General features: G+C 46.6%; 1 protein-coding gene across 1 annotated transcript; it reads right to left on the bottom strand.

The window, feature by feature from the left end:
- Nucleotides 1-2: 2 nt before the first annotated feature.
- Utp25 (UTP25 small subunit processor component) lies at nucleotides 3-25,722 on the bottom strand. Its single transcript, XM_028882820.2, has 12 exons — nucleotides 25,509-25,722; nucleotides 25,001-25,040; nucleotides 23,843-24,077; nucleotides 22,092-22,262; nucleotides 19,953-20,041; nucleotides 17,120-17,530; nucleotides 14,489-14,708; nucleotides 13,692-13,894; nucleotides 11,625-11,807; nucleotides 11,396-11,508; nucleotides 10,518-10,763; nucleotides 3-855 (listed from the first exon to the last, which is right to left on the bottom strand). The coding sequence occupies exons 1-12, from the start codon at nucleotides 25,613-25,615 to the stop codon at nucleotides 612-614; spliced, it is 2,262 nt and encodes a 753-aa protein (XP_028738653.1). The 5' UTR covers nucleotides 25,616-25,722; the 3' UTR covers nucleotides 3-611.

The raw sequence follows: 25,722 nt of genomic DNA, 5'->3' as shown, positions 1-25,722 counted from the left end.
ACTTTCACCTGCTACATGACTTAAAAACCAGCTAAAGCAACAAGAGACAGTGGCAATAAGGACGGGCATCAAACATGGGTCCTAAAAGGTGTTTCTTGAACTGTAGAAATAAACGCTGCTTTATATAACTTGACTGTAAATGTGTTAGCTATTAAAACACCGTGAGGAATTTCAAAAGATCAGTGATGAATGTACTCTTCTAGGTTGGAGTGTTTATAATTTTTTACTTTGGCTGCAAAGGCAGTTCCACAGGACATGTGCCAAGACCGAGACGACACAGCAGTAGGTGTCGCCAGCTTCCTTGGCCAGCCTCACAAACAACACTACCAATGCTTTGACAGAATGCAGAGCAAGTCAGAGAATCCTCCCCATGTAAAAAGTTAAGATCGTAATTGGAGAACTTAGAGCTCACACCCTTGACAAGCACAAGCTTCATTTCTGAATGTGACAGTCCTTGCAGACTGCTCTTGGATCTGGCAGTTGTGGTCACCAACACTGGTTATAATGCACTTCCCAGGGACACAAAACTGCAGTGAGTCTGGAGCTTGCTCCTGGGGAAGTGATGAGGACCAGGTCTCCGTGGCTCATCGATGCACTGTCCTGCTCCACACTCATTTCTCTCCGGTGACAAAGAGGTGGACGTTCTTTGGAGACCTGAGCATCTGTGCCGCCCGCTCGACACCAACCACAGCGGCCAACCTTTGGGCGTCGTACTTGGAATAGAGCACAGTACAGGTCCACGTGGCCTCCTCTCCTCTACTGGTGGCTCTCAGCATATTACAGACTTCACTGTAGAAGTGAGGATATGTTGGCAATTCGTAGAATATCAGGTTCCTGATGCCTTTTATTGTGTACCTGTGAGAGAGGGAGGGGGTATGAAGAAGCCAGCGGAGCTGTGCTACCAATGGCTTCAGAGACATGGCTCACTGTGCTGCTAGATGCCTGGGGTGAAAATAGGAGCACAAACCATGGACAGAAAGCAACCAGAGCCAGAGGGTTTATTTTTGTGACAACGTAACTGAATTCCTAATGCTGAGTTTAAGATAATGGTAACAAAAATTCGTTTGTGGTGATATGTTGTGTACCCTAACAAAATCTGCCTGAAGATCAGAGAGACAAAGGAACAAGCCACTGCCACATTTTACCTCACCAATTCCACAAATCCTGACTGAAATCCTGAGTCCTCACCCGAAAGACTCTAGCCGAAAAAGCCTCTAGCTGAAAGGGACGCTTCTGCTGAAAAGCCTTTAGTTCCTGTCTCCTCACGCCTCATATACCTTTCTCCGCCCAGCCATCACTTCCTGGGATTAAAGGCGAGTCTGCTTCCCAGTGCTGGGATTAAAGGTGTGCCACCACTATCTGGCTCTGTTTTTTCTCCTAAACTGAGTCAATCTCATGTAGTCCAGGGTGGCTTTGAACTCAAAGATCCAGATGGATCTCTGCCTCCCAAGTGCTAGGATTAAAGGTGTATGCCACCACTGCCTGGCCTCTATGTTTAATCTAGTAGCTTGTTCTGTTCTCTGATCTTCAGGCAAATTTTATTAGGGTACATAATATATCACCACATTTCCCCTTTTTTGTCTAAAATAATAAATTTGTATTTCTTAAAAAAATATTTTTTTTTGAGACAGGGTTTCACTATGTAGCCCCCCCTCCCCCCACAGGGTGTCTGTGTAGCCCTGGCTGTCCTAGAACTTGGGTCTGTAGACCAGGCTGTCCTTGAACTCACAGAGATCTGCCTACCTCTACCTCTCAAGTGCTGGGATTAAAGGTGTGTGTGTGTGTGTGTGTGTGTGTGTGTGTGTGTGTGTGTGTGTGTGTGTGCTGCCGCTGTCGTCACCACCACCACCATCACCACCACCACCACCACCACCACCACCCAGCCAGTATGTAGCTCTTGCTGACCTGGAAGTCAGAGAGTAGATGAGGCTGGCCTCAAACTCACAAGGAACCATCTGCCTCTACCTTCTCCCGAGTGCTGAGATTATAGACTGCACCATGATGCCTGGACCAATTTTTAAATATTTATTATTGATTTATTTTTATGTGACAGAATCTCACTGTGTAGCTCTGGTCGGCCTGGAATTTGTGGTGTAGGCCAGGGTGGCCTCATCTTACAGATATCTACCTGCCTCCCAAGTGCTGGTGTGAGCCATAATATTGGACCTTTAAAAAATTTTTTTGACTACATTTATTTATTTTACTGTGTGTGTGTGTGTGTGTGTGTGTGTGTGTGTGTGTGTGTGTGTGTGTACTACAGCATACATGAAGAGGTCAGAGGACAACTTGTGGGAGTAGGCTCTCTTTCCGTCATGTGGAAACCAGATGCCTTTACTGGTTGGGCCATCTCATTAGCCCCATATTTCTTTAGAGACAAGGTCTTACTATGTAGCCCAAGCTGGCCTCAAACTCATCATGAAACCCACAACTCACAACAATCCTCTTGCCTCAGCCTCCCAGAATGTTGGAGTTACAGCTGTGTGTACATTTTCAGAGCCTGTTCTGCATGGGCTGAAGTAAAGGCAAGACAGCAGAGCAGGACTAAAAAGCTGCCAGAGGAGGAGGGATGCTCCGTGGGTGAGGGAACCTGAGGTCGGTCCCGAGTTCAATTCCTGGAATCCACATGCTGGAAGAGAACCGACTCCGTAAAGACGCCCCTCGATCTCTACCTGTGCACACACTAAATAAAGACTAATAAAAAGAAAATAAAATTCTGCCAGAGAAAACTACATACTGAACAACTTAACATTACCTTCATAATCAAGCAAAATGGGCATGAGGTTGGAGCCAGGGCATAAAACCAACAGCACCAATTCTAGCACCTGTTGGTCCTTTCTCATCTCCATGGACACAGATGCCCAAGTCCATCTACCTTACAAGATCCTGCCTGAGGCTCCTCTCAACATCAGGACAAGGCAGTGAAGTTCCAACAGCTCACAAATTTCCACCGCATTCCCTGAAGCACGGGGGTGGGGGGGTGGGGGGGTGGGGGGGGTGGGGGGTGCAGATGGTATGGACGCACTTAAGCAGTGACTACTAATGCTCAGGTCTGTCATATGAAATGATATATTCGAACAGAACCTGCATACTTCTGTCCTGAGAGACCAGGACACCCAGAAAACCCATCAGTACTTCAGACACCAAGCTAAGCAAGCCCTCTATCTGTTACAGGAATTTGAATTCTGTGGTATATGAAAGGTTCCTATGGCAACCACCAAATCCAGACAAGACTAAAGTAGCCACCCACACTAGTGGCTAGCAGACAAGGTGCATATGAACATAAGGACTATTCATCACAGAGTGTGTATCCAACTGAAAATTACATACAACACAGAAAAGCAAGAAAAAGACACTGTAACAGCGGGGTGTCGTGTGTGTGTGTGTGTGTGTGTGTGTGTGTGTGTGTGTGTGTGTGTGTGTGTGTTGCTAGGGATGGTACTCAGAGCCTCCTGCACACCAGCCCTTGAATTTGTGGAGTGAGGCAGAGGAGAAGATGCAAAAGGGTGAGGGACAACGGACCCACTTTTAACTGTATGCAGCCTTTATGACGGTAAGTTTTCCTTTCAAAATCTATTTTAAAGAAACAACTAGGTGGGTCTATCATCAAAACACATGCATATGGATGTACTTGCAGAACTGTGCACTCAGTGTGCCAAGGAACCAGGACACACTAGGCTGAGCACCCTCTCTAACACTTAAGACTACAGATGCTCAGGTCTATCACATGAAATGACGCAGTATTTGCACAGAACCTGATACTTCTGTACACTCTAAGTTACCTCTTACTTAACACGGTGTCAGTGCTGTGTGGAGGGCTGTTAAACTACAGTGGAGGGCTGGAAAGATGGCTCAGTAGCTAAGACTACATGCTGTTCTTTCTGAGGACCCAAGCTGGGTTCCCAGCATCCACATCACAGCTCACACTCTGTAAGTCCAGTTCTGGGGGATCTGATACCTTCTGTGGGCACAGGCACACACATATGCACACCCATACAAAGGAAATAAACATTTTTTAAAAGCTGTATTGCTTAGGGAACAATGACAAGAAACCTGCACTTCAGTACTGATACACAGCCTTCTTTCAGTATACAGTTGGTTGAATCTGAGAACACAGAACCCACAGATATGAAGGGCTCACCGTAATTTCAAAAACTGAAAAAACAAAACTACATGCTCATTAAAAGGAAATGAGGTTCATTTCATAACTAAACAACTCAATGGCATATATCCATGGCAAATACAGCATAGACTACATATTAATGGATGAGAAAGGCTCTTTTATACCAGGAAAGCCTAGCAGACCCACACTGACCCAGTGATTCTGGCGAATGGCACCATCCCAAATGGGCAGGCTGCCATCATGTGTATGGGTTCTGTTGCTGTGAAGAGACACCATGACCATGGCAATGGCAACTCTTTTTTTTTTTTTTTTTTTTTTGGTTTTTCGAGACAGGGTTTCTCTGTGTAGATTTGTGCCTTTCCTGGAGCTCACTTGGTAGCCCAGACTGGCCTCGAGGCAATGGCAACTCTTATAGAGGAAAAACATTTAACTGGGTGGCTTACATTTTCAGAGGTTTAGTCCATTATCATCATGGCACAACACAGTAGACTGCGGTAGACATGGTGCTGGAGAAGCAGTTGAAGAGTTAGTCCTACATCCTGCAGGCAACAGGAAGTGGTCTGTCTCACTGGGCATGGCTTAAGCATATATGAGCCCTCAAAGCCTGCTTCTACAGTGACACACTTCCTCCATCAAGAGCACACCTATTTCAACAAAGCCACACCTCCCAATAGTGTCACTCCCTTTGGGGGCCATTACCATGAAATGAGGCAGGACTGATACACGTCCCTCTTAGAATTCTGAACATAAGTATTATTTTAATCAGTAGCCAAATTGATGCACACTGATCGTTCAGCCTGTCTTTTCTGTTATAGGGACTCCACCTGTCCCCAGACACTGATTTAGTAGTACTGAGATGGGACTCAACATGTGGCTTGTTAATAACTCTCAAGAATTCTAATATACATCCAAGTCTGGAAGCCACTTGTCCAAACAATAAGCAATTAGACCACCTGAATTATGGGACATAATTGTAAGAAACATGATAGGACCCTTCAAAACAATGCCAATGTCATAAAGAGAACAAAATCAAGAGAATTATCACAGATCCGTTCTTTCACAATTGACATTCTAGGTCAGGCCACACTCTGTGGTGAGCTGTCCTGCACACTGCAAGGGCCCAGCAGCATTCCTGCTCTCAGCTCACTAGAATAATCCCACAGTGTGACAATCAAAAGCATCCTGACAATCAAGTGTCCCTGGTTGAGACTAAACTAAAGAAGTCAACAAATGCTTTGTGTACCTCGTGTCCTGGACTGGGGAACAGAACAGCCCAGGAAAGCTGCTCTAGCCCACCTATAACAGTACCACTTCAGTGACACCAAGTGCCAGGACACAGGCGTCACGGTCACAGGCTCTTGTGTTGACGAGATGTGTGCTGCAACACTCAGGGTGAAGTATCACCAAGCCCCTCTCATCTTTCTTTTTCTTTAGCTAGAGAAGTTTTGCTACACTGCTCAGGTTGGTCCCGAACTCCTAGGTTGAAGGGATCCTTCTGATCTAACTTGTGGTGTAGTGGGACAACAAGTATGTGCTGTAGGGTAAAAAGGGCCAGTGAAAGAACATCCTGGCCCTGAGACCCGAGCCAAGGAAACACACCCTGCCCCTAACCAACTTGAAATCCAACCAATTCCTGAGCACAAAATCCAACCAATGAGGGCTTGTCCCAAGCTCAGGAATTGAGATCCTACCAATCCCTACCCTGAAAATCTTCACCCTGGAAGCTCTGCCCCTAAGAAACCCTATATACGCCCTGTACCTGTTCAATATGGGACTGCCTTTATTACCCTGGCAGAGGCAGCCACTCTCCTGGATTCCTCCCTCCCAATAAGTCTCTTGAGTGAGGTTGTTGTTAGGACGGGAGCAGAGCAGAGCTGGGGCAGAGCAGAAGTGTAACACTTAGCTGGAGAAACTTTCCCTTGCTGGAGCAGAATTGTTACACCCCAGGGAAGCTGAGCAGAGCTCTAACAACCTCACTGGGGAAACTCTCCCCCGCTGGAGCAAAGACTGTAACACTTTGCTGGGGAAACTCTCCCCTGCTGGAGCAAAGACTGTAACACTTTGCTGGGGAAACCGTCCCCCACCAGAACAGAGCTGTAACACTTCTGTCCAGATACTTTCCCTTCAGAGCTGTAGGTATTCCTTGGCTTCGACTGCCAGGATACCTTTCTATCAGAGCTGTAACATTTACATGTGCTACCATCCAGAGCTCAAAACTAACTTTTGAATGATTCAGGAAGAGAAAAATAAAGAGAGGTGAGTGGAGAGACATAAATGTGCATAATTATACATACATACATTATAAAGTGCCCGTGGCTGGAATAGACATAAGCAAATGTACATGCATACGTGCTAAAGTACCCACAGCTGGAGTAGAGAGACATAAATGTGCACACATATGTGATAAAGTACCCATGGCTGGGGAACTCAGAGACAAGGGCTGCAGATGCTTATTAAGAATCTTACCATTTCCTCCTGAAATGAAATCTTTCCACAGGGGAAATCTTTCTTTCTCTAGAAATCTAGGGAAAAGGAGGGTGTATGGGAAAGTTGTATACACTAGCTTAAACATGTATCCACGATATGCAGATAGGGAGACAGTATGTGTTTGGGTTTTGCTTTACAATGAGCACGTGAGATACTTAAAGGGAGAAAAACCCCAAAGCATACGTGGTATTTTAAAAAGACTAGTGAAGGGTTCAGGCACATATATATGCTCAGATTTCTCATGTAAAAATGAAAGGAAAAACACATTAAAATATTTATGTAAAGGATGTATTCTTTAATTTTTAAAACTTAGTTACTGTGTATGTGCATGTGCACTATGGCATGCACGCAGAGGTCAGAAAACAACGTGAGAGTGTTGGTCTCTTTCTACCACGGGGGTCCTAGGGATGGAACTGAAGTGATCAGACTTGGTGAAGCACGCCTTTACTTGCTGAGACATCTCACTGGCCCAGCTGTTTCTTTTTAATCCTCACCCCCACGTAACTAGGCTGGCCTCGCACCCCTGACCCTCTTATCTGTATCTCCTAAGAGCAAGCATTACAACAGGTCTAGCTAATCAAAGTATTTGTAGTGATCATGGGTGACTATGGTTTCTTTTTAAATTTAATATCCAAGTTCTGTACATGTAATAAATACCCGCAGAAGTGGGAAAACCAAAGAAGACACGAGAAGCATGATCACATTTTTAATAAAAACCAAAAAAGGTCTGTTTCAATTTGCTCACAAGAGAGACTAGGAACTTCCTAGAAACAGCAAGACTGAGCCTGTTCAGAGGCAGTTCATGGAGTCTCCCATCCTGAGCTCCCTTTCCTATCCTACTTTTATCTGTATACCTTCCCTGATTGTGAATGTACCAAGTCGTCAAATAAGCCTAATCCTGACAGGACCTTTATAAAGCCCAGGACATGCCATGTGTCTGCTTTCCCTGACAACAGATAAAGACGACTGTAGCTGCATTCCAAAGCTGCTTCTGTGTGGTGCAAACACCTGGACTCACACAAGTGCAGGGAGGACCCAGCCCCGCCCCAGCAGCCATTCTGAATGCCATGCAGCCTAAATCTAGTTTCCAACTTGTCTATGGCTTGGAATCGTCCCCACTGCAGCAATATGCAGGAAAGGTACAGTGAACCCTCCTGGAAGAGAAGTCATGACACCCACCCAGCTCTAAGTAGCTTTTCTTCTCCTCTTCTCAACACTGTCAACCAGCCAGCGGGATACGACTATGACAAGCAGGGCCAGCCCAGTAATCCGAGGCACCCCAATCCTGTAACCCATGGCTTGCAATAAGGAGACTGGTGTTGGGCACAAGTACAGTGAGGGACTTATCTGTCCCTGAAGGAAAAAACCATACCAAAACAAACAACCCCTACTTATGACCTCACGTGTACACATGATGGACATACATATGCTTACAATTACGGATATATGAACCAAATACATACAGATTATCCAAGGTTATAGAACAGCCATCTGTCAGTCAAGGTAAACTGTTGCATACCTTCCCCTGGGGTTCAGCTCTCCATCCACCTAGACTCATAAAAAGAACACTGGAAAAGAAGCTAGAACCCCTGGTCCATATGCTTGCTACTGCCTGCTCTACCCTGTGGAGTGTTCTCTATCTTTACTTCCACTTTTTTCTCTCTTATTCAACTCTCTGTATGGGACACAGAACCCTGAGACCCCCCCGCCCCACTCGTAACACACATACTGTAATGCTAGGCTGAGCTCAGTGGCAGAGCGTCTGCCCAGCACACGCAAGGCCCGAGGTTCCATCTCTAGCATATGCCCTCAGGTGCTTCCTCCTCTCAGGTTAAATATAAAACTGGGTCCAAAGTAATTACAGGCTAAATTTTCATCATCTCTTTGATAACTTTTTTGTTTGTATTGTAGAGACAGGGTTTCTCTGTGTAGTCCTGGCTGTCCTGGAACTCACTCTGTAGACCAGGCTGGCCTTGAACTCACAGAGATCCGCCTGCCTCTGTCTCCTGAGTGCTGGGATTAAAGATGTGCACCACCACAGCTGGCAAAGATTTATTTTTTTATGTACACAGGTGCTTTGTTTGCATGTATGCATGCAGACCAGAAGAGGGCATCAGACTGTGAGCTGCTATGTGGGTGCTAGAAACTGAACTCAGGACCTCTGGAAGAGCAGCCAGTGCACTTAACCACTGAGCCATCTCTCCAGCCTCTTGGTAACTTTTTGACAGAAGGAAACCCTGAGATCATTAGCCATGGCAGAGACGTGTGGCACTACTGCAGTCCATCTCCACCCTAAGAAACCTGTGAGTGGCATAGGCTGAGACTTGTCTTCACAATGAGCTTGAGGAGAATTTGATCTGAGTGTGAACAGTGTACACTGGGATTGCTCTGTCTCCAGGACTCCTTTCACGGATGCCTTGAAAACCTGCTGAGATGTCTGAAAGTAGCGCCTAGCCCAGTTACATTTGAAATGGCTAGAATCACCCTGGGAAATTTTCCAGCCATGCAGACAGCATGCTTCCATTCCATTGCTGGAATGACACGAAGCTAACAGCTTCAGTGAGTGTGACTCCACCATGAATAGAAGCAACTGTCTATAACACAGCCAACAATGCGGCCAGCAGCAGGCACCCATGAGCTCCCTGGCCAAGCAGCCCAGGTTGCCAAGAATGGGGCTGGGGAACAAACACTCAGTTTTTGGCAATTCATTACATGTAATGTTACATCTTTGTGTATCACTAGGTATAATAAGTAAAGAAGTCTTCATGCCTAAACTGTTGAGCCTGTGCAGGCTGCTAGGATACCTTCTTCATCATCCAGGAAAACATAACACATTTGGGAAACAACATTCCTATACCAGCGTAAATGAAAAGGCCTATAGGGTCATGGTGCATGGCTGAATGTCCATCAAAGCTTGGAGAGCAGAATTCTGGCTTATATGCCTGGCAGATCCTTTTGGTCTATATCATGGCAAGTTAATAAAACAGAAATATCGGCTAGGTGTGGAGGTATATGCCCGTAATCTCAGAATTTGGGAGGTAGAAGCAGGAGGATCAGGAGTTCAAGGTTAGCCTGCGCTACACAGTGAGTTCAAGGCCAGCCTGGGCTACATGAATAGTTTGAAATTTCCCTTAATAAAACCTTGCTTAACAAAATGAAATGAAACAACTGAAAATCCCACCATAAGAAGTCAGAAAGAAGGATTTGGATATAATTTCCTTCTCTATAGTAAAGCATTAGAAAGGTTTGCATCTGGCAGCAGGAAGCCTGATGGGGATTTGGGGAGCTTTGTGGAGAACCACGCAGTTCTCTCCTTCCACCAGGAGGGTCCTGGGAAGTGAGCTCAGGCCATAGCCATTGAGCAGGTCCAGAAAGCTCTTATTAGCTAACAAGCAAATTAGAACTTAAAAAGTACTAGCAAAACGGCCACCATGTTCTGTTCTGACTGCTAGTAATCTAAGCACACACTGAAGCACTAAAAACACTCAACTCTGAGCCTCTTCAGGTTTTGCCCCTGCCACCATCGAGGTGTCCACAGCCCCGGTTTTCCATAGTGAGAGTCACCCTGGGCATGACTCCTCAGTGAGGCTGACACTACGCTCAGCCTCCACCTCCCCAAACTCATCTGTGTGGATCCTGTCCTGCTCTTCAACTCCGTACTGGTTTCTGTGAGGTGTTGGACTAAGCTGCATTCCAGACCACACAGGGCAGCTTCTACCCTTCCCAACAATGCCCATTTCTGGAAGTAACCAACTAACCAACCAATGAACCACCTACCCACCAATCCACAATGCAGAGACCAGCATCACCAACCCCTGTGGCTTCTCTGAAAGAGCAGAGGTCAGGGATGTGTGCACAGCCCCACAGAGCATGCCCAGGCTGCTCAGGGGTAGGGCCTGTACTGTTTTACCTTTTGTAGAAATGGAAACGTTCTGTGAGGAGCAGAAACTGCTTCTCTCCTTGGAGGAAGAAGTGTCGAGCCCTGGAGACTCCAGACTTCTGTGTATACTCGCAGATGTGTGTGAAGTTCAGCTCTTCCTTCTTGAAGTAATTTCGGAGACGCACAAAGTCAAAGTAGGAGGGGACATAGATGAGTGTATGGGACATGACGGCATCCCGGTACTGAGGCAAAATCTTGTTTATGAAAAAGTGAAACCTGATTAGGAAAGGCCAAGGACAAGGTTAACAGTCTAGAGCTGAACCTACAGTAGGCATTAACAGTGTGGGCCAGCAAGCCACAACCTGAGGGATCCCAAGGCCAAAGACTGACTACGCAAGGGTAAAACTTGATAAACATGTAGAAAATGAGGTGCTCACAGTAAGTGTAAAGGCAGATTCGGTGCCATTGATGCCAGAGAATTAGTGCAGTTCAGACCACACTCCTTACTCACTCAATAACAAGTAAGCCCTGCCTGTCCAGCACACGCTAAGCACATAGACCCACAGAGACAAATGTGGAGAGAATTAGACAATCAGCTCTTCCCTGAAGGGTTTACAATTGGGTGGAACGGCACTGGAGTGTATCACAGCCCACAGCAGTCCGGCGTGATTTTGCAACGTCTCAATCAAGGGGCCAGGAGCACAGGCTTCAGTCCCAATCTTGCTTCTTTTTAGCTCTGAGACTAAGGCCAAGCCCCCATTTCTCCCCGGCTTCCTTCTGTTATGCTTGAGTTCAGTTTTGGGACCCAACTGGTAATCAGTACTTACTACAAGCAACAGAGTCTAGTGCTAAATATGCATCCAAAGTCAGATCTCTCTAGGAGGCCCTCTGGGCGTGGGTGGAGTTACCTGGCATCAATCACTGAAGGTAGATCTTGGGCGTCCATTCTCTGGAAGACATGTGGGAGCTGCACCAGCACATGACTGATGGAGCCTGTCACTGGGACATTCCTCACAGCCACCTGCCAGGAGGGAAGAACTTTAGGCAGGCGTCCTTTGTTGATCGCATGCCATCAACTCTTGTATTTCATGACCAAACCCAGTCTGTGCTGCACGACGACCTGAGGACAGGACTCACCTGGCCTTGCGCATTGACACAGTGCTTGTTGAACACAGAGTTGATCTGGGCGTCCTGCAGGGCACCAAAGAGCAAGGTCTGACGGTAGTACTTGGCCCAGTTATTGAGGCTCCACATGCGAACTCGAGAAAAGTCCACCCCATGTGAGTCCAAAGGTAGCAGGTTCATGTGGTTCATCAAATGCTTGGAGGAGCAAAACACCACAACCGTTAGTGTCCACCGAGCATTTGTGCTGGGCACCCATGAGCATTTATAATCCACCATATCCTTAACCCCATGAAGTATGTATTACTATCTCCTAGTGACAGCAGATGGTGTCCTGCTCAAGGTCAGCTGAACACTCCAGGAAGAATAAGCACAACAGAAGAACACAGGCTAGCTATTGGAGTATTCCTTTAAAGGGAATTTTTTGAACTAGGCATGGTGGGGCACCATGAGTCAGGAGGACTTGAGGCCAGTACAAGTTACATAGTGAGTCTGAGATAAGCTGAGGCTGCAGACTGAGATTGTCTCGAAGACCACAAGAATTACTGAAGGGGTCAGTGGGAGGGTGGACAGGGTGAACATGACAAAGTACGCATGAAAGGGTCACATGAAACCCACTACTTTATACATCAACAGAGAAAAATCAATAATAAAAATACAAAGTGTAAAGAAAACAAGACTGATAGAAGAGAGGAACTTGTGAAATAAAGACTGGCCACTCTTGGGGCTGCTGTCCCAGACCTGGACAAAAAAGGAAGCCGCAATGGAAGCAGAACCTCTGTGCTTCAGTGACTGGGTCTCAGACACGGGTGACAGGGATGCCCAGGATCCTGTTCACCTCCTAGCATGGCAAACAAGAGAAACCAAAGCCCTCGTGGCCCAGGGCTGTGCCACTTGCTCCTCCTCAAATTCCTTTTCTCTGTTTTCCTTCTAGAGACAGGGTGTGTAAGGTCAAGGTAGCCTGAATACTGTAGACCAGTCTGGCCATAAACTTACTGTAATCCTCCTGCTTCAGCCTCCCAAGTGCCAGGCTTACAGGTGTGAGCTACCACACCAGGCTTGCCTTGTCCACTTCAGCTGCATTTTAACATACTGCAGGACACACTCCAAGAGTCATGAGTGCTACAAGTTTATTTTTCACAAGTGTCAACTGTCCTTGATGTACCCCAAATTAAGTCCTTAGGTGGAAGCAGAGGTGAGCTGTCACCTGCCTTAAAACTATCATAGCTCTGTGATAAGAGTAGTTCCAGTCTTTTCCTCCTAAAACCAAGGGCACCACATCATGTGGAGGAAAGAAAACTAGAACACGAAGACACACTTTCCATGAAACAAGGTCCCACATAAGAAATGCTAGTCAGAGCCGAGATGTCTCAGCAGGTAAGAGCACTCACTGCTCTTCCAGAGGACTCACATTCAATTCCTAGAATCCATACTGGGCAGCTCACAACCTGTAACTCCATTTCCAGGGGATCAGATGCCTTCTGGCACCCCCACACAAACAAGAAAATAAAAAATTATAAAACTCTTTAAAAAAAAAAAAGACAAAGAAACTAACAAGAAATATTAGGCAGTTGGGTATGGATGCATGTATATAATCCCAGCACTCCAGATGCTGAGGCAGGAAAATAGGGTTTAAGGACTGCCTGGGCTACATCGCAAGCCTTTGCCCCTTTCCCAAAAGAAACTTTATGTCATGTTTTCCCATCTTGGCTGAGAACTGTATGAGGGCTTGCCTGGTAAGTGAGGATTTCCATCCACCCATTCATCTATCTATCCTTACTAGAAAGAGACCTTTAATGGACATCTCTGGGGATATTTGAAAACACTGACAGGACCTTCTTCCTCTCTGGGTAGTTTAATAACTGACTGCCCTATTGGTAGAAGAAAAAGAAAAGAATTTCACAAACTGGAAGATGTAGAGTAACTATTTCCAAATTGAGGGCTACAACCCTTTGAGACAGAGCATTGCTCTTAGACCAAGCTAGCTTGGATCAGACGCTGCTGCAAACAGCTGTTTCAGACTAAAACCATCCGACACACACTAAGGATCCTGTCCCTCCAACGGGGAAGACTCATCATTACCAAGACATGTTCCCAGTTCTGCATCAGGTAAATGTCAGCTTGGTCAATGATGAGAAGCTCAATAGAAGACAGAAAGTCAAAGTCTCTCTTCTTCTCTCCTTCGCCACCAATGATGGTCCTCAAGCCCAGGGGGGAGGCGATGAGGATGTCGGAGGAGTAAAAGGGGGCATAGAGACGAATGCTCCTCTGAAGTATTGCCACTCCTAAAAAACACCAGTTGTCAGCATCCACGCCAGCCGTGAGTTGCTTGTCACCCAGTGCTGTTTCCTAGGTTGGATTTCCTTCAAAGTACAAATTTTAACTTCTAATTCCCAGCTTCTTAATTCCTTAACCACGTCAATCATGCTGCACTCAGTAGATGTTTGTGAATGAGGCCCAAGGTCATGAACAGTGAGCACTTTCCCAAGAACTTCTAAAGGTAAGCATTTAATAAGACACGAAATTGAAAGATGGGTGGGTGCCTAAGGTTGGGTGGGCACTCGACAAACAGACAGGATGGAGATCTAGTCTTACCCACACACACTGAATTTTCTCAGCCTCCTCAGGGTGATCCCACCCAGTATCTGTGATTCCCAACTCTCTGAGAAGCCTGAGAGTGCCTGATGTGTACAAGCTGCAGCCAAACTATTTCCACAATAATGTACAAGGCCTTTCTACACTGTCTACAACCACCAGCCAAGGCAAAACTCCTGTCCCTGGCAAGTTAGAGGTCTCAAGAGCACTCAGTTCTGCTAGAAGACTATGTCAGGGAGCCCTCCAGCTTTCCCAAGGACCTCCACCTTGACAGGGGGCATTACCAATCCTGAAGTGGTCATCAATATTGCCCACGAACACTGCTTCATAATCCTCAGGCCTCTTCAGGTTGGGAGGTCTCTCCTCAGGATCGGATCCATACTCCCCCTGAAACCTCTTCTTGTTGCTTACAATGATTTTCTTCTTGCTGTCGCCCTCAAGGAGGCTGATGAAGAGCTGGATGATCCGAAGAGCAGCTTCCCGAAAGGGCACCACTATAAGGACCTGTTGGGCAATAGCAGATCAGAGGTGAATATTTTCCCAAAAGTCCTGGCTCTGTACCAGAAGCTATGTGTCTTCTGTATCCACACAAACACTTCCTGTGAACTTTAGTCCCATAGCTCCATGGGAGACATTTCAAGCAAAACTGGGAAATCTTTCAGTATAAAGCAATGCCTGCGTAGCAGCAGAAACTCTAGGACAGAAATACAAGGGTCTTTGAGGGCAAAGTAAGGCCCACTCAAACATGTACAATGGCTCCTGTAGCCTTATAGGTTTGAATGCTTGTTCCCAGCTGGTAGAACTGTTTGGGAAGGATTGGGAGGTGTGGTTTTGTTGGAGGAAGTGTGTCACTGAAGGTGGGCTTTGAGGTTTCCGAGACTCCTGCCATTCTGCATGTGCTTCTCTCTCATGCTCTTACTTGTGGATCAAGACGTGAGCTTTCAGTTGTTCCCGCTGCCATCATTGGTCCATCCTCATGGACTCCACCCCTCTGAAGCTGTAAGCCCCAATTAACTGCTTTCTTTTATATGTTGCCGTGGTCATGGTGTTTTGTTACACCAACAGAAAAGTACTAAGAGACTGAGTAAGAAAAAAATACAGAAAAGGACCAACACACTATTATTTTTCTAGGGTATTCTATAAACAGTTTTTGAAATCACTGATGACACGTTTCTGAGTTGGAAAAACAGACTTCAATTTTCAAGCCTCTTAAAAATGCTTCAAGTTAGTGCCTAGGAGATGATTCAGTGGTTTAGAGTACCTGTTGCTCTTGCAAGGACCAGAGTTTGATTCCCAGCATTCACATGTTGACCCACAACCATCCTAACTCCAGTTCCAGGTGATCTGATGCCCTCTTCTGACTTCCACAGACACCAGGCATGCATGTGGTGCACATACATACATGCTGGTAGAACACTCATACACATAAAATTAAATACACCTAAAAATAATTGCATAAAGTTTCTGCTGAGCAGAGAATCAGAAGATGCTTAGCAAAGAGCTAATTTCTAACTACCTGCCATTCTTGTTCAAGTAAGAAACTCAACAGTGTGTGTGATTCTAGTCAAACCAGGAGATTCCAATCACAAGTAAGTTAGGGCAATCTGAGACAGTGCACAGACAGCCTCAACGTCATGTCCATGCGTCTGAGACAGACACCTAAAATGCAACCAGCTGGCCAACGGAGTAAGTAATCTGCCCTGTTTGCCAGGACAAGATTTAAGAGGCTGGATTACTGGGCTGGTGGTGGTGACATAAGGGGCCAGACTAAAAAAGTTTTAAGAGCCACATCAGTATTTACACCCTTGAATCCTGCTGAGCTCCATAACAGTCTGAAAACATGAGCTTCTGAGAGGAGATAGGTGGAGCAGGTGTGAGAACAAGGCCTGGCCCCTCACGTCACAAAGAACGTGGACAGAATTGTGTACATTTCCTTTCCCACTAGAGCCTCAATGTGCAGAGGTCAGGCTTGAGAGCAAAGTAAACGGAATCATCACTTCAAGCACCTTTGGCTTCAAGGTTTCTGTGTATGTGGCTTGGTGCAGAGCCTGATTTTTGTCCATCTCTGCTAATCTCAACTCTCTTTAGCAGGGCTTTCTATGAATCTGGGTCCGTCCATAACTGTCACATATAGGAACTGGATAAGAAACTGTGAGATGTCTTTCTGTATGATGTAAATGTGTTGCTCTGATGGGTTGATAAATAAAACTGTTTTGGCCTACGGCAAGAAAGCTTACAGCCAGGCAGGAAATCCAAGCAGAGACACACAGAGAAGGGTGGAGTCATGGAGACGCCAGCACGCCTCCAAAGGAGCAATAAGATGCGAGCGGACCACTAACGCCACAACCACGTGACAACATACAGATTAATAGGAAGGGTTAAATTAAATTGGAAGAGCTAGCTAATATAAGCTGACCCAGAGGCCATACAATCTGTAAGTAATGTAAGCCTCTGTGTGTTTACTTGGGACCAAGCGGCTGTGGGATGCCAGCAGGAGAGATTTGTCCAGACTGCACCACAGGGCTGGGCAGGACTGGAGGAACTTCAGCTACAGTTCCAGTGAGCCTTAGTCAGCAGGAAGAGACCCCGACAATGGGGTGCTTCTGCGTGTCCTGGGTTCTCCCGAGAGCACCTGAAGTCCCGTTCACTGTCCTGCACTGCCTGTCACTGGCCAGCTCCTGAGGATCCACTAACCAGCCAGCTGTCAACACACTCGTGACTCAGCAGTGCCTCACGGCCTCCTCGAGGGCAAAGCTCTCTGTTGCCACTCACCTTGGGCCTGGTTAGCCCTTGGTCCCTGAAGTCATCATCTTCACCCACCCCAAGCTCTCTGTTGCCACTCACCTTAGGCCTGGTTAGCCCTTGGTCCCTGAAGTCATCATCTTCACCCACCCCAAGCTCTCGTTGCCACTCACCTTAGGCCTGGTTAGCCCTTGGTCCCTGAAGTCATCATCTTCACCCACCCCAAGCTTCTGGCTCCGGCGCCTGCTGTTGTTGGCCAACACCTGGGCATTCGCTTTGAGGACGTGGTTTATGGCATGCAGACAGTACACATGGCGGACCTCTTCCCCATTCTTCAGGGCAGTCCTCTCTGGGTAGAACAGGTCTCGGTAAGAATTCATAATTAAGAACAGCTCTTTCTGGAGTGGGGTAAAGGGGCTATTTGATTTCTGAGGACCAGATAGGAACTGGCTATTGGTTTTTTTCCAGGTGGACTCTAGAGGCTTCTGAAGATGAAGTGACTTTAGGTCAATATCCTTTGGAGGTTTAAATGTTTCCATCTTCTGGAACTTTGATGAAAAGACAAGCTGTCCCAGGATGGGCCACTAGGGGTAGACAGACCAAGAGCTAGGTTAGGCATGAGTAACAACCCGACACTCACACAGTACAGAGGATTCACAGGCCATCCCACCTGCTCCTCACCCAGCCTGCTGCACAGGTAACGCACATACTCCAGTGCAGGGAATGCCAGGCCTCACAGAGGGCGAGGGTCCAGACAACAATTACACAGAGGTGTGCATCTTGGAGCCTGCGCTCTGCCTCTAGTGCTGCCCTCACTATCTGTTGGGAGCAGTGCAACGTATGACCACCTGTCCTCAAGGCAAGACACCTGTGGAAACGAACTCTCACTTGGTAAGGAGGCAAGGACCAGTGCTTCACAGGACAGACAGGAATCTGCAAAATTTGTGTAGCTTACAGGCTTTTTCTCATCATATTGGTGATTCCTGGGGCGGTTTTAGTTTTACTTTGTCAGTCACACATGCAACAGCTGTAATTTCCCATGAAAATTCTGTTCCTTTTCAAATAGTTTCCCCTAGATTCAGCAGGGGGTTCATGTCTCTCAAATCTCTTATCTGGAATTACTAACTATAACCCCAACCTGGGAACTTTTCTGACTCAACAGAGATAGGTACATATAAGAAAACAACACTTGGAACATTAACCATGTTTCACAGTTTGGGAAAAGAGAGCAGGGCATGTATACACAGACTAGGAAGAAGGACTCAGGACTACACATAGTGCCAACTGTTGGGAGTAAGTTCTCTGGACACCAAGCATAGAATCTGGTATGCTCTAAGAGTTAAAAATACAATGCAAAATGTAGGATGGATAGATCCATCCTCACCACACAAAGGAGCTTACTTTGGTGGAAGAAGTATGGTACAGTGAGATGGGAAAAGAGTGCGTTGTCAGAACCTGCCTTTTATAGAAAGATTGAGACATAGGACCTTCTTGTAGAAAAGGGACCTGCACAAAAATATATCTTGCAGACATGAAAGAACTGTCTGGGTTTGAATATTGTTGTCCTTAAAGCATTGTGCCCATACCTGTTAATGAACTCTATGTCTACAATAAGGTTATGCAGGGAGAGGGAAGGGTATTTGGGGAAGCACAGAGGGGAACAATGGGGGCTTTCATAATGGTCATGATGTATTCCTTAAATTGTGATGTATTTCTTAAAGTCAACAACAGAAGCCAGTAATAAAGCTGTTCATGTAACCCTGGTAAGAAAAACTCTTGAAGTATAAAGACAGCCTGAGCTATTCGGGGCCATTTGAGTGTAATCCACTTGGTGGTTAGAAGTCTTCCTTGCACCAATGCCCATCTCAGGACCTAAACCCTAGTCAAGACTGGATCTTGGCAACTATCACAAGGGACATGTCTGAGAGGAATAAAAATTCCTTTAGACAAAAACGGTCAAATAACCTTGACCATGTGGTATGTCACAAGGTGTGACACCAAAGGCTAGCCTTCTCTGGGAACTGACTCAGCCCTCCCTCCCTTAATCTCCATTGCTTCCTTTTCTTTCTTTTCTTCTTAAAAGACATACCTAGTAGAACTTCAAGGGATGCTACTTTGTGAGGTATGTTTAGAAAATTTTCACTGTTGAAAAACTGCTGACCTAAAATTATAGCAACTTCAGGAATAAAAGAAACAAGCCACAGATAGCTGAGCAACCTGGGTGACTCTCCAGGAAACTGTGCTGAATGAGCAGGTGACCTCACAGGTCCCACCCTGGGTGACTCCAGTAGAACAGTGAGCTGACAAGCACCCGGACAGCCAGGCGCTCAGGAGGTGAGGGGTCAGGAATGAGGTGTGTTAAAGGAAGTGGACAAGGTAAAAAGGAGCAACAGAGCCAGGTGTGGTGGCACACACCTCTAATCCTAGTACTGGGGAGGCAGAGGTAGACAGGTGTCTTCTGATTCTGAGGCCAGCCTGGTCTACATAGCAAGTTGCAGGTCATGCACAGTGAGACCCTGTCCATGAGACATACAGTGCCGCAGTGTCGCACACCTACTGAGTTAGTAAAAACGGGATCCTACAAGACAACACCACAGAGAACCTGAGTCCAGGGATGCAAGGCCACAGCAGACAGTACTGAGCTGCGTGCATGAGCTCTAAGCAGCATCAAGGGCGTCTAGTTCCACTTTCTGAGTGATACTCAGAAAGTATCTGTACTGTACTCTGCTCCATGCTATCATGGGAAAAATCGGGCAAAAAAGTCTGTCTGACTGACTTCTTACACCTGCACATGTATCTGCAAAATCAGAAAAGGGGGGAAAGTCAACTAGATCATGTGTGATATCATACCCACAACCCCAGCTCTTGGGAGGCTGAGGCAAGCGGGTTGTCACAAGCTCAATGTCTGACAAATCAATCTCCCCATGGATAATATACGCCAATAAACCAAAGACCACAGCTTCTGTGGGGCTTTCCTCTGTGCCTGGAAAACCAAATATCACTTACTTTCAGCTGCTGGGTAGTTGGAGAGCTTGAAGCAGCAGCTTGAATTTCCTTTTCTTTCAATTCTCTGTTGACATGTTGTTGAAATGGATCTAATTCAGAATAGAGTATAAGCAGTGAGCAAATGGCTCTGAAAACGACACGCTCATCTTCCTGGTGTCAGCTCACACTTCTTTCCAACCCCGTCCCATCCTCCAGCACCACTCAACGCTTAGTCGAGTGCCTGGCAAGCTGGCTCCCCAGAAGTACACACTGACCACAACACCCGAGCCCAAAGCCTCAGAAGACGCCTCAGCCTGAGGGTCAGGCTTTGATCGCTGCACGTGAAGCCAGCTCTTCACAGCCCTGAATTCTGCGTCTGAACCTTTACTTTGCACCAAAAATCTTACCTCCCCCACCTGTATGTTATTCCTTCACAGAAAAGTGCCTCACAGGGGTCTGCTGTGCCAGGTATAGCCCTGGCTCCAGGCAGAGGTTAGAGCTGGTTACCCCCGACAGTCACACTCTTAGCCCCTACCCTGCCCCATCAATTCAAACAAGCCAGAACATGTTCCTGTCTTACCTGGTACATGGCAAGATTCCTGAGAGCATGCAAGGCTCTATGCATTCTGCACAGCAAGACACACGAATTCTCAATATTCACCTGAACTACCACATGATCCAAATGTCATCCCCCTGCATGCAGGTTACGCCCAGCTCTGTGCTCCCTGTACTCAGGTGACCCTCAGCCCTCTCTCCATGCCCTCTCATTGAGAAGCAGCAAAGTGAAGTAAGTAACTTGCTCAAGGATCCAACCGGAAACATGCCAAATGACATGCAGCTACAGTAATTACCCAGGACAAGAGTGAGCAATGTGAACAGGGAGCCCCGGCAGTCCACCTGCACAGCAAATATGTGGAGGCTTCAGGACAGTGGCTTCCCGCTTCTGTCCAGGCTTAGAGCTGTCGAAGATCCCGCAAATTCTACCTCTACTCCTCCTCTTACATAAAAGTCAGCAGATCTGACTGGGCCAAACAAGGACTCAGCTTCCTCCACAATGAAGCCCAATGGCAGAAAACTAGGAAAGGCAGACACAGAAAAACACCAGCTTGGCCTACCAACCCACGAGCAGATTGACAGTGCGGAAACCCATGTCCAGCTGGCTGCCATTTGGTCACAGGATGGTGACCATGGAGGGGGTTGAGGGGTGGCTTTGGGGAGCTCCCCTAGTAATAAGAACACTCGGACTGGCCTTGCTGGGCCTCACCAATCTGAAAAGTACTGCTCCAGTGAAGAGTGGGTGAGGGGGAGAAAGAGAAGAGTCTTTATCCCTTCTCTTCTGCCCATGAGGAAGGCAAAGTCTTCCTCAGACTCCAGCTCTAGAAACCTGAAGCCTGGGGACTAGCCTCCCCGATTTCCACCCTTCAGCCCCTTCTCCAACCAGTCCTCATCTCTACTAAGTACTGAAAAGCACAAATACCCAAGAGGTGTCTACTCTAGCTCCCCACATGGCTCCTACTTAGCTGGTTCTGCTGAGTTCCCTCAGTCAGGAGACCAAACACGAGTCAGCACATAGCCCCAGCACACTGGAGACTAAACCTGAGTCAGCACACTGGAGACTAAACCTGAGTCAGCACACTGGAGACTAAACCTGAGTCAGCGCACAGCCCCAGGATACTGGAGGGGACTAAACCTGAGTCAGCACACAGCCCCAGGATACTGGAGGGGACTAAACCTGAGTCAGCACATAGCCCCAGGATACTGGAGGGGACTAAACCTGAGTCAGCACACAGCCCCAGGATACTGGAGGGGACTAAACCTGAGTCAGCACACAGCCCCAGGATACTGGAGGGGACTAAACATGAGTCAGCACACAGCCCCAGCATACTGGAGGGGACTAAACCTGAGTCAGCACATAGCCCCAGCATACTGGAGGGGACTAAACATGAGTCAGCACACAGCCCCAACATACTGGAGACTAAACCTGAGTCAGCACACAGCCCCAACACACTGGAGACTAAACCTGAGTCAGCACACAGCCCCAGCACACTGGAGACTAAACCTGAGTCAGCACACAGCCCCAGCATACTGGAGGGGACTAAACATGAGTCAGCACACAGCCCCAGCATGCTGGAGAGCTGGGGTGACAGGAGATACTCTCACCTCGGGGTGCTCTCTGGGAAGAACTGCCTCCACCATCCTCTTCCAGAAAATTGGTTTCCAGGCTGAACAGCGACTCGTGTTTCTCATCTGTGAACTCCTCTGGGGATTTCTGTGATCCATCAGGCGGCTCCTCCCCATCTTTTTCTTTTGGGTCATCAGCTGGGGACACACCTGAAATGTTGAAAATCATTTTGTAAAATTTTCGGGGTGTGGTAGAGCTCTAGTGGGTTCCAGGCCAGCCTGGTCAATAGCAATTTCCAGACAGCTAGACCTAGATTCAAACCCTGCCTCAAAAATAAATAAACAAAATGATTTACTCGTACTTAAATGTTGACAATATCAAATTAAAACACTGATGCTCATTGCTATCATTTATTTATTCTTGGTTTTCTGGGCAGGGCTGTCCTGAAACTCACTTTGTAGACAGGCTAGCCTCCAACTCACAGAGATCCACCTGCCTCTGACTCCCAAGTGCTGGAATTTAAAATTAAAGGCGTGGGCCGGACAGTGGTAGCTCACACCTTCATCCCAGCACTCGGGATGCAGAAGCAGGAGGATCTATGTGAGTTCAAGGCCAGCCTGGTCTACTGAGCTAGTTCCAGGACAGCCAAGACTGTTACACAAAAAAATCCTGTCTCAAAGAAACAAAACAAAAAACATTAAAAGCATGCACAACCTCACCAGGCATTATTTTTAAACAATAAGGTAATTCAGTGGAAGGGACCTTTCAGAATTAAGCTGGGCCTCTAGCCTGGAGGTGTGCTTGGACATTACTAGGGACATTACTAGATTAAATTTATGTTCCAGTTGGTGGACTTCCATCAGGAAGGCAAATGACTATTTTTTAAGACAGGGTCTCTTGTAATTTGGCCTTGCTGTTAGCCCACTACTAGCTCAGGATGACCCTGAACTTCTGATCCTCCTGTCTCTATCTCCTGAGTGTTAAGATTAAAGCCATGCTCCATCTTTGCCTAACATATGTAGTACTGGAGATGGAAACCAAGGCTCTGTGCTCTAAGCAGACATTTCCAGCTGGGCTCTGTCCTGGCTTCCACACTGTGCTGCGCCTCCTCCCATTCGTAGAAGACCTGAGTCAACAGAGGAGGCTGGTCTGCCCTAAGAGCAAGACTTCCAGCAGACTGCCTTTGAACTCTAGCTGTAACAGGGGCTTCTCTTGGGGCTTGCCAAATCTTCACAATCACATGAGCCAATTTCTTTAAATAGATTTCTATCACAATTAGGAGTAACTCTGAAGAAGTCTAATACACCCAGTTCTAGAACATACTCTAAAATAGTGCACCAAGATACACATTCAAGACGTTCAGAGCAGCCTGAATTATGGTAAGAAATAACAGAGAACAAATCTCCTTGCCATCTTATCTCTGGCTGCTTCATATAAACACAAACCTACAACTTAAGAATTACTGTGTATTTTTATGTCTACCTTCCGGCACACTTGGTCTCTTACTGAAAGGGAACAACAACCTCTTCCATGAACTGAGCTGTCACAGTGACAAAATTATGTTTCTTGGTAAGCAGGCAGTCTTACATTAGGTCAGAAGAAACCCCCCAAAGAGTAAGCCAATAGTATTCTCCTGATGAGAGGGTCTGTGTTCCCATCAGATTCTCAAAATATAACCAAATTCAACAAGGCTGAATCTCTGCTTTGGAGCCAAATGCTCTCATTCAGCCCACAGAGCACAGGACACTCTGTCCTGGCAAAGAGGACAGGCCAACCCCAAAACACTCACGCTCATGTGTCTCAGCCGACTCCACTGTTTCTTCTTCCACATGGACATCTTCATCAATATCTTCATCATTCATTTCTTCATCAGCTACAGCACTGTCATCCTCCTCTTCCTCCTCCTCCTCGTCTTCCTCTTCAGAAACATTCTTTAATGTAGCAAGCAGTTTGTGGTACCCTGAAATGTGCTCTTGTTCTTCCTCAGATTCACTTTCAGAATGTGAAGTATCTGAACTCTCTGACTAGAGAAAAAAATGGGAGTTTTTTTAAAAAAAAAATTGTTTTTAAACTATAAAAGAATATAATAAAATATGAGACACACATACTAATGGAATTTCCTTAGCCTTAAAGAAGGAAATTATATCACGTGCAAGGAAATGGGACAGAATGGGAGATAAGTAAAAATAAGACAGACTAAAGGCAAATATTTTCTCTTGCATGAGAAAAATAGATTTAAAAGAAGTTAGAAGGCATGAAATTAAAAGTAAAGTGTTTGCAAAGAGAAAAGGGGCCAGCAGAGGTAGAAGACCAGGGCCAGAAGAGGGCAGTGGGTGGCATGAGTACAATCAAGTCATTATGCCTGGAGTTGTCCTAATGAAACCCACTATTTTGTATAATGAATATACACTGATTAAACAGGAAACAAAAACCCAATGAGCTTTTCTGTAAATATTACACAATCTTATCTCTTTAACCAAGCCCAGTATGAAATTTACATAAAACAGTTGACCAAGCTACAGTTCCTATGAGCTGCACATGGAATAAAAACTGACTTTTCAAACAGAATTTTAGGCTATGGGCTTTAACTTACATCTCAGACATTAAGCTTCATGTTTCAAGGTGCAAGAGGAAAATTAGAAATGAGTGCCGTTGTCTGAGTCTGCTGGCACCCATCTACTTCACACTATGTGTGAATACTTTCATGGTGAATAGACACACCAAAACCCAGCAAGCACAGTGACGAACCTCTTCAACAGAGGTTCATAACAGTGTCATGGGGCAGTTACCAATTCGCTTCCATTATCTCCATCATTTAAAACTAATTAAGAAATATTACTAAAATGACAGCTTACATTCAAAACAGAAAAGCACAGGTACCCAAGCTTTACTTTTACACACAATCTTAATAACCCAATTTCAACTACTATAAAGAAAAGAGCATTACCAGCTGACAAATCTGTGGCTTTGCTTCCTTTTTGGAAACCCTAAAAAGAAATGAACAATGTTAAACTTTAGCTGTTTATTTGTCAGGATCACGAAAGGGCTAATGATTCCGCTTTAAATGAAAAATGCTGAAAACACGATAAAAACCAGTCATTGAAAAAAAAAAAAAAATCCTGCATGCACAAGGGCAGAGACGACCAGAAGACGAATGGGCAACAGGCAAGAGTTCAACGACATCACATGACGAAGAAGTTAGTAGCTGGTTTGCTGGTTTTACACCACAGGTCGGGGTTCACCTCTCGCTGGCCAACTCGATGTCTCACCTTTCTGTCTTGCTTTTGGATAACCTGAGATCTCCTGCCTCAGCCCCCGCGTGCCGGGACAGCACCCCCGGCTGTCTCCGCGGTTCTACCCGCAGGGCGCACCGCCGCAGCTGGGGTGCCCCGGCCCGCCGCGACCCCGCGCCTCCCGGAACCGGCCCTCCCAGCGGCCCGCCCGCCCGCCCCGACCTGTCGTAGAAGGGGTGCTCCTCGCCGAAGTCGCGGAGGTGCTTCTTCTGCTTCTTGGTCATTGTGCTGAGCAGTTGGCTCCGGCCGCGGCTCCGGCGTTTGCCCATAGCTGAAACGTCAAGCTGGCCACAGTAAAAACAAGGTTCCCAGTGGGAAGCTGCCGCACGTGGGCGCCCCGGCTTTGCGGCGGAGGCGGGTGCCGTAAAGCAGAGGT

Source organism: Peromyscus leucopus, chromosome 15 (assembly GCF_004664715.2).
Source record: "Peromyscus leucopus breed LL Stock chromosome 15, UCI_PerLeu_2.1, whole genome shotgun sequence".
Taxonomy (NCBI): Eukaryota; Metazoa; Chordata; class Mammalia; order Rodentia; family Cricetidae; genus Peromyscus; species Peromyscus leucopus.
Note: the sequence above shows the minus strand (reverse complement) of the source record. Positions and strands in the feature narration are given on the sequence as shown.